The 9,893-nt window shown below is 35.6% G+C and overlaps 1 protein-coding gene across 1 annotated transcript in view; it reads left to right on the forward strand.

The window, feature by feature from the left end:
• Positions 1-958: 958 nt before the first annotated feature.
• Positions 959-9,893, forward strand: part of LOC124973207 (collagen alpha-1(II) chain-like) — a 45,969-nt gene continuing 37,034 nt past the window's right edge. Inside the window, exon 1 of the mRNA XM_047537289.1 lies at positions 959-1,512. Within this exon, the coding sequence (XP_047393245.1) occupies positions 959-1,512 (554 nt within the window). The remainder of the gene's footprint in view (positions 1,513-9,893) is intronic.

The following is a 9,893-nucleotide window of genomic DNA, read 5'->3' on the forward strand; positions in this document are numbered from 1 at the left end:
CTCAACTTGCCCCACAAAGTTTTAAAAATTTTGCTACCTCTGGACATTCGAAATTTTATAGAGTTTACTGGCATATATTGCAGTTATAACATAGTATCTTATAAATATCCATTTTTTTGTGGTGCTGGGGATTTGAACCCAGGGTCTTGTGTTTGTGAGGTAAGCACTCTACCAACTGAGCTATATCCCCAGCCCCTTTCATTTATTTTTAGCAGTCAGAAAAGTATTCTGAAAATGATATTGAAATGGAGTTGTTAGACCACCTCTAGGAGTGAAATTTTCCACATTTATTCATTGGGTTAGAGGAAATATGTAAGACTTTCACTATGAGAAGAAAGAATTATGTGCCAGATTTGTTATACATAAAATGTATTTTTAATGTTATTACCATTTCTGGTGTGTGCAATTTACTTCTCATTACTGTAGATATATTTGACAATGCTAAGGGGTTTTTGAAAATATCATCTTTTTAGATATTCTACAGTGTGTGATTCATGTTAAAATAAGAAGTGGTAAATTATAATACATTTCATAAATTTCTTTTTTAATAATTGTCTATGAAATGTTCTGTGGAGTACAATAGCCAAAACATCTGTTGAGTAATAAGCATTGTGTGCTGGTTCCTTGAAGTACCATGCCAGAGTGCTTACAAGGAGCCAAAAGTAACCATTATTCTTATGCCTATGGTTTTTGTTTTACTTTTCTCTGTATGTAGTCTATATAAAGGACAAAGGAATCCTGCTCTACATCCAGTTTTTCTGAATGCTAAAGGGGTTGCCAGTGTATGACAAAAGTAGAATTAGTAGCTCTCTTGCTTTCTCTCCCCCTGACTTGCTTTCTCTCTCCTCCTAGCTTTTCCACTCTTTCTTGCATGCCCCCTTTCTCTTTCCCTTTCTTTTCCTCTCATTTTCTCTCTTATCCTGCAGGGAGACACTCTGTTTGCTTAATAAACTCCCTTATGAGTTCCGGCCCAGAGCGTGGTGAGGAACGGAGTGCGGCCAGCTCTCCGGGCCCTCTGGGGCCCTCCGGCCTCCGGCAGGTGGGTGAGCTGGGGGGCCCGGGGACAGGCCGCGGCCTCTTCCCTGCAGACATCCGGAGCTCCCGCTGCGACTGCCCACTGGCTGGCCCTGCCTGTGAAGGACCTGCGAGCCTCTTCCCCTGGCTGGATGACCTGATGGCGGCGGCGACCTGTCGGATCCCGGCCCCCAGACCCCGCGGGCGGCCGGGTCTCGGGGTCCAGTCCTGTTCGTCCCAGCCGAAGCCGCCGCAGAGCTCGTGGCGCCTTTGGGTGGCGGCGGGCATGGCGGGGCGAGAAGAATGGCGGCCACCCGGACAACGCGGAGGCCGGCAGGGGCTTCGAGGGCCCTCGGTGGAGAGTGGACGCGCCAAAGCTCGGCCGCGCGTTGGACAGAGGAGCCGCGCAGACGAGGGCCCTCCGCGACCGCGCGGGGCGGCTCCTCGAGACCGCGCCCGGTCAGGATGGGCGAACAAAGGCCTTAACCGTCCCGGAAGGTGAGCGAAGCCCCGAAGACGATGACGGGTGGAACGGTTCACGGCCTCGGGCGGTTGGTGTGCGTTCTCCCAAGAGAAGCGGTCATCACGTGCATGGCCGCCACCCTGGGGAGAGGTCCTGGCCGTGTGTAGAAGGCCTGTGTATATAATATGAAAAAGCTGCTCTCAACTTGCCCCCAACCTGTTAAAACCTGTGCTGCGTCTGGACATCTCAATGTGAAGAGGTTGCTGAGGTCTGATGGTTAGAAAATAACGTCTTGTAAATGGCCTTTTGTTTTTAAAAATCGGAAATGTCTTCTGCAAGTGGCTTTGGAATGGATTCCTTAGCCCATCTCTGGAGCTGCACGTGTCCACGTTTGTTAAGGGGGTTGGAGGACGTGGAGAAGACTGACAGTGAGGAGGAGGAGGTCCTGTGCAGACTGATTTTATGTCAAAGACATTTTCCTATTGTAACCATTGTTTTGTGTGTGCATTTTATTCCTCATTACTGTATAGATAGTTGAAAATGATAAGTACTTTTTTGGAAATATCTAGGCTTTCTAGATGTTCTAAAGTGCCTGATATATGTTAAAAGTAGAAGTGGTAACATGCAACACGTTTTGTACATTTCTTTTTGTTAAAATTCTTATGAAATTTTTTTTGGGGGGGGCAGTAGCCAAACCCCCTTTTGAGTCGTACAGAGTTGTGTGCTGGTCCTTGGGTGTGCCTACCGTGAGCTAAGACTTGTACTTTATGTCTATGGGTTTTGTTTTACTTTGCTGTGTATATAGTGTATATAAAGGACAAGTGAATCCTAATCTGCATCTAGTCTGTCTAGATGTTAAAGAGGTTGCCAGTGTATGACAAAAGTAGAATTAGTAAACAAATTTTGTATGTTTTGTGTTAAAATTCCTAGGAAGGATTGTCTTCTGAAAATTTTGAGCATTATAGCCCACTGGGTCGGTGACAGGTCAGAATGCTCATATTTTGAAGACATTTTAAAATTAGAACTATTGTTACATGTGTGCAGTTTATTCAAGACTGTCGTGTACATAGTGGACAAACTGAGTCCTTACTTGAAACATCTAGTCTGGCTAGATGTTTAGAAGTGCCCGATGTATGTTAAATGTAGAGATAGTAAAATATCACTTTGTAAATGTCTTTTTGCTAAAATTCATATGAAATAGTCTTTTGGGGAAGGGAACTGTTAAACCTCCTCTGTGAGCAGTATAGTACTGTCTGCACTTGTTCAGTGATGTGGAGGAGGTGGGAGGGAAGCAATTGCAAAAGGTAAAATGTTAGTGTGTTCATACCTGGGACATTTTCAGACATCAATTTTCTTTGTTTCGTGCATTTTGTTTTGCTGTGTATATAGTGTATATAATGGGCAAATGAGTCCCAGTTTTGCAACTTCTAGTCTCTAGATGTTAAAGAGGTTGCCAGTGTATGACCAAGTAGTTAGTAAAATTAGCACATTTTGTACACTTTGTGTTGAAATTCATGGGGAAGCTTGTCCTCTGTAAATGACTTTTGAATATGAATTTGTTCAGCCATCTCTAAGCATTACATATGCCTGTAATTGTCCACTGGACTGAAAGAGAGGGATGTGAGGATAGAAAGGTTCAAGGACAAAATGGTCATATTAGAAAATACCTCAGATTCTAACCATTGCTACGTGTGCAATTTTATTTACCAGTGCTGTGTGCATAGTGGACAGGTTCTTATGTATGTGGAATATCTAGTCCTTCTATATATTTAGAAGTGCTTGATATATTTAAAAGTAGAAGTGGTAGAATTAAAACTTTGTAAATAGCTTTTAAAAAGTGATGGGAAATACTGTTTGGGATTGTTAAGCCACCTCTGAACAGAATACTGTCTGTACTTGTTCACTGGGTTGAGGGAGGTGGGAGGGAAGAAGTTGCAAGGATGTTTTGTTAAGAGTGTGCTAGAAAACCTCAGCTTACCCATTGCCCTGTGATGTGCATTTCATTTAACTTTGCTGTGCTGTATATATTGTATATATACTGGACAAAGGAGTCCTAATTTTATAATATCTAGTCTCTAGATATTAAAGAGGTTGCCAATGTATGACAAAAGTAGAGTTAGTAAACTAACACATTTTGTACACTTTGTGTTAAAATTCATAGAAAGGCAGTCTTCTGAAAAGGACTTTTGGAAGTGAAATTATAACATCATGTGACACTCAGATGTGGCACATGTGACATGGGAGAAAGAAGTGGAAGAAATGAAGGATTCTAGGCCAGAGTGATCCTACTTAGAAGACACTTTAAGATGTAACCATTGTTACATGTGTGTAGTTTATTTAACACTACTATGTACATAGTGGACAAACTTAAGTCCTTATTTGAAACATCTAGTCTTTCTAGATGTTTAGAAGTGCACAAAGTATGTTAAAAGTAGAGGTAGTAAATAAAACATTTTGTAGATATCTTTTTGTTAAAATCCATAATGAAATAACTGTCTTTTAGAAATGGAATGATCAAAACAGTTCTCTGAGCAGTACACATTGTATTTGTGCTGTTCAGGGAGGAAGAAGGAAAAGAAAATGCAAAGGGCTTTATACCAATGTATTTTCTGTGAAGCAAGATTGACCATTGTCTCTTATATCTGAGTTTTGTTTTACTATGTAAATAGTGTATATAAAGGACACAAGTCCTAATTTACATCTAGTCTATCTAGATGTTAAACAGGTTGCCAGTGTATGACAAGTAGAGTGAGTAAACTAACACATTGAGTATGCTTCATGTTAAATTCATAGGAAAGACTGTTCTTAAAACCATTTAGGAAGTGAAATTGTTAGTCATCTCTCAGCATTACAGATGCATATATCTGACCCCTATGTTGATAAGAAACTAGAAGGGGAAGGGTTCTAGGCCAGAATGTTCTTGTTTGGAAGACACTTTCAAATTCTAGCCTTTAAAAAGAGGGGGTTTTGCTTCAGAGTGTAGCCTTTGTTCAGTAAGTTGCAGTTTATTCAGTGCTACTGTATGTATAGTTTAAAACTTAGGTCCTTGTTGGAAACATCTAGTGTTTCTAGATGTTTAAAGGTGCACAACACATGGTAAAAGTTAAGGACTAAAGTAATGCCTTTTAAGTATTTTTTGTTACTGTATAGGAATGGTTGCCATTTAGGAGAATGGAATTGTTGAACTTGATGTCTTGGAGAATATGTGGAAGATTCACTGGGTGGTGGGTGGGGGAATGAGAAAGTATGCATAGAGAAGCACTCTGTGCCCTTAGATTAGTTCCGATTGTCTAGCCATTGTTATATGTGCATTTTAGTTAGTATTGCTGGGTATTAAAGTATAAGTTCTAATGCCCAAAGTTTGTTAGAAGTAGCAAAATAATCCCTATATAAATATCCTTGTTAGTTTTTAGGAAGAACTGTCTTCTGGGAATGACCCTTGTTAATCCACCTCTTGGAGCTAGGGGTAGTCCTGAATTTAGTCACTGAAATGATGCTGAGGGAGAAGAGAAAGGGTGAGGGGACATGCTCTTTGCTAGTAGCTCCATATCTGGAAGGCAGGTTTAGATTATAACCATAGATCTATATGCATTTTTGGTAAAGTACTTGTGTTTATTGTGCACAAAGTTCATACTTTATTTCACAACATCTAAGCTTTCTAAATGTCCTGAGGGTAACAGTGAGTCATAAAAAGTAGAGTTAGTGAATTAGCCAATTTGTAAATAACCTTTAGTTATAATTGATAGAAAAGATGCATCTGGGACATGGAATTGCTTTGTCTCTGAGCTTTGTGTATCAGGACTTGCTCGTTAGGCTGGCAGCAAAGGAGCACAGGGGCGCACACAGGGAAAGACAGGAGCAAGTGCTCAAGGATTGACATTTCCATGTGAGCCACTGGTGTGTGCATCTTCTGGCTATACTATAGGAATACTTTAATTCACTGGGAACATGCATTCTTGCTAATACTTTAGTAGAAATCTGGTAATGAAACAAACTTGGTGTATCCTGTTGCTTTGTCTCATTTTAAATTGAGCATTAAGGGAATGCACTATTTTAGTTGTAACTCTGCCAATATGTCTATCCTAGAGGCCTGTTGCCATTTCTGTCTTCAATGAAATTTTTGTCCCCAAGAAAGGATACCAGATTGAGTTGGTATAGTGTATTCTTGGTTATCAAAAATACTCATGTAGCTTTGGGATTTTGAATTGGTGAGTATTCATGATGTGTGGAAAAGCATGATACACACTACAATCTCAATCACAAATGGGATATTGTGTATGTATATGCACGACCTGGAGGGACATGTCCAACTAAGCTGCTTGTGACTGAATGACTTTGTTCTTTGCTTGTGTTTTTATTTTTCCTGTAATCCACACATTAACATTTAAAAAATAAATGCTACTTAAAAAAAAAAAGTAGAAATAAATTTTGTAAGTTTGGTGTTGAAATTCCAAGGAAGAATTGTTTTCTGAAAATTGAAGCATTAGCACCAGAATGCTCATATTTTAAACACATTTTCAAATTAGAACTATTATTAAATGTATACAATTTCTTCAAGCCTGTCATGTACATAGTGGACAAATTGAGGCTTTAGTTGTAACATTTAGTTTTTCTAGATATGTAGAAGTGCTTGTTAAATGTTAAATATAGATTTAGTAAAATATCACTTCATATGTCTGAATGTTTTACCTGATATGTGGAGGCTAACACACAATAACCTGGGAGAGGAAAGAAAAAAATTTTGTTGAAATAGGCAAAGGGGAATTAAGGGATGAAAGTGAAGATGGGTATAAGAAAGACAATAGAATAAATGAGATATAACTTTCCTATTCAAATATGAATACACAAGCAGTGTAAATCCATTTTATATAAAACCACAAGAATGGGACATTATACTCCATGTATGTGCATACCACAACCTTGCATATCTAAATAGAAATTATTTAAAACCAAAAAAATTCTAAAAGAAATACAAATACATGCAATCTGCAAGGAACTCTGAATCTAAGGAAACAATTTGAATAAAAACAAAAGAATAGAAGAGTGTTAAATACTAAAGTGACCAAAAGGAAGTTGAGATGACCAAATTATGAAGTGGAAAACAATTTAAATCAAGAAGTTTTATGAGGTAAAATATATTTTAAATTAAAAAAAATCTTTAAAAAGAGGCAAAATAGAATATTATATGAAGAGAAAAAGACCCTTTCCCTAGAATACTGCAATAATAATAGAAATAGTTTGAACACACAATATACTTCCCAGTTATAGAAATGCAAGATTGAGAAAAGTAAATACAGACACAGAAAGTGACACTTTAAAGCTAGGAGACACCAACCCACACTTGCTGTAAATAAACTGTCAAACAAAATAGTAATTAAAAAAACAGAAGACTTTGAAAAATAATTTAAACAAATTTTGAATTTTACACTAAATTTTCTCAATTGCAAATTAAATATTAAATGGATAAACCAGTGGGAAAGAAAAAAAGGTTAACAGGCATAAAAATATTAAAATTGATTTCTGGCTATTATACAATAAATTTAGAAATCAAAAGTGGAAACAATGTTCAGACATCAACACATATGAGGCAATTGATTGAATATTCTCAAACATGGCCTTTTTCCGGAATTGAAAGATTAAATTAAAAGAATTTTGTACTGTTCAAAGTTACCTGGAATCTCCATGTAAATATCTCTCCAACTCCCATTGTTACTTTCTGTAGAAGCAGAAAACATATTCTAAAAATTATATGAAATTTCAAAGTCTCATGAGTACCTCAAAATATTCAAAATAGAAACAAATTTGGGGGAAGTTTTTTTCATTATTTAAAAACATTAAAATCTACAATACTCAATTGGTAATGCTGACATCAATTAAGACAGACATAGTGAATTCTCAGTGTAATAAATCTTCTCATATACAGCAAATTAAGACAATTGAACACCAAATTTTGTTATTCAACAGAGCTACCATGGGGAAGCAAACCAAATACCCCTTGAGAAGAGGGCAAAGCAAGTTGGAATACAGAAACTACAGAATATTTTGAGAGTTAAAGGAATGATTTTTTGAAAGTTCTATAAGCAGGATAAATCTTCAGTACATTACGTTAACTGAAATATGTCATTTCCAAAAATTAAAACTATGGAAGAACACTACTTATATGAGATATGTAAACAAATTCAACAAACAAAAACCTTCTGAACAGAAATGAGACTGGCATAAGGGATGGGAGAAGACAGAGTTGAGTCTTTGTTTACATGGGTATTGATTTTTGAGATGTAAATGTTCTACAGATATATTACCTAACAATTTGAATTAACATTACTGAAGAACATACATGATATGATGGGGAGATTAAGTATTGCTTTGTGTTTTTGATTACAATTAAAATTTCAAATGACATATAAAATTAAAAAAGAATTACAAAGTGCTTGAAAGCTACCTTTAAAATGCCATGGTCTTTATACTCTAAGTAAGAACAAATTCATTAATATATAGATAATGGGCATGCATGTTATTCAGCTACTAGGAATTCTGAGGAAAAAAGATTTCACCTTGAAGATCATCCTCAATAACTGAAAACCTCCATTGAAAGATAAGTAGAAAGGGATTGGTGGTGTAGTACATTAATAGAGTATGCCTGGAATCTATACCTATTACATTAATATAGAGAAAATTTATATTACTATGCATATATGCAGGATAAATAACCAATATGCAAAAAATATAAAATTTATTTAAAAAGTTAAAATATTTACACAAACAAATGAAAGCACATATAATTTTATTGGCAACTGAAACAAGAACAAAGCATATCTTAATTTCAACAATGTCCTAATTTGTGAAGTAATGGAAATGGGCATACATTCATAAAATATAGACAAAAATAAAACAGTAATATGTGAAGTGAGAAAACCAAATCTACAAAATGAAACCTACTCTACAAAATAAAATAAAACAGGAAAGAAAAATTTAACCAAAAATTTTATATAATTATAAATATTTTATTTACAAACTCTTTCATATGACTGCAACTTGCAACTATGACTTTATACCCCAAAAGAGCATTCTTTGTGAATCTTGAATTTCACTTCACAGAAATTCTTTTTAAGTATTTTGTAAAGAGCACAGATAAGGGAATTTTAATGAATATAAATTTTAATGAATATAAATAATATTAGAGAAACTATTTAGGTTATTAATTTATTACAATGGCTTGACCTGGAATTCTCCAAATATGTGTACATATTACCTTGAGAACCACAAATACTAGAAGATCTTTTCAATTGTGCTGACAGTCACTAGAAAAGGGGATTTTGGTGGTTAAATTAGATGAACTGGGCCATTACTGGATTTTGAAGAATTTGAAAACAAGATAACATATTGAAGTGCATGTTCAATGATAACAAGAGAAATAAACCTAAAATTCCAAAAAATATTTTCTGCCAGATAACTTTTCCATGAATATTTTGAAGTTTGGCTTCCCTCTCAATTTTTTGGCTTCTCAATTGTGTTCTCTGCTTGTGTAGTTCACAATATTTCACATCACTGAATTACTGTAAGTACCACTTTTCTAAAGGGAAGGATATATAACATACCAAGAAAGGGAGAGATTAAAGACTAAAAGAAATGTCATTAATATTTGACCTGTACCAAAATAATGCCCTTTTTCTTGAAAGCAAAAATATGAATCTCATTCATACAGAGAAATCCCCAGATGTTCTGCAAAGAAGGAAATTGAATAATTATAATTACAAATTCTGAAGAGACATTATGCTTATCCAGGAAGACAAAGTTTCTGTAATTCTCTAATATCACATCTCTACATAAGTTTTGCTTATGAAATCAATGACCACATTCCTGAATGTTAACAATTCCTGAAATAAGAATAGGTAAATAGATATCACATTTACCACTTTATTGTTCACTGTTTTCATTTAGTTAAATTTGCAATGAGAGTTAGTAGAAATAATCTCATGTAGAATGATGACTTTAATTATTTCAGAAATTTTATACACAATGATACTATTAAATGCCTTTGGAAAAAAAGTGACATAAGTCCAAAAGGAGTATATTAATTCCACTTTTATGAAATAAAATATAAAACTCAGGCATCAACACGAGGATATGCATTTTGTAACTTTATATATTATGAATTAAATTTTACATATCTCTCACATGAGAAAGTTAAGGTAATAAAGAAAGGGAACTCTCATCTTTGATTGTAAAAACATGAATCAGAGATTTACTAAAATGTAGAATCTGATTCAGTATTTCTGGGATGGAGCTCAGTCTTCTTAATATGTAGCCATTTTTCTAGTGATTCCAATACCAATGAGATTAGAGAAACTTTTGAAAAGCAATGAGGTAGACCATTTAAAGGAAACATTTACTACTGAATGTGAGTTCAAATATT

Source organism: Sciurus carolinensis (genome assembly GCF_902686445.1).
Source record: "Sciurus carolinensis chromosome 14 unlocalized genomic scaffold, mSciCar1.2 scaffold_101_arrow_ctg1, whole genome shotgun sequence".
Classification (NCBI taxonomy): Eukaryota; Metazoa; Chordata; class Mammalia; order Rodentia; family Sciuridae; genus Sciurus; species Sciurus carolinensis.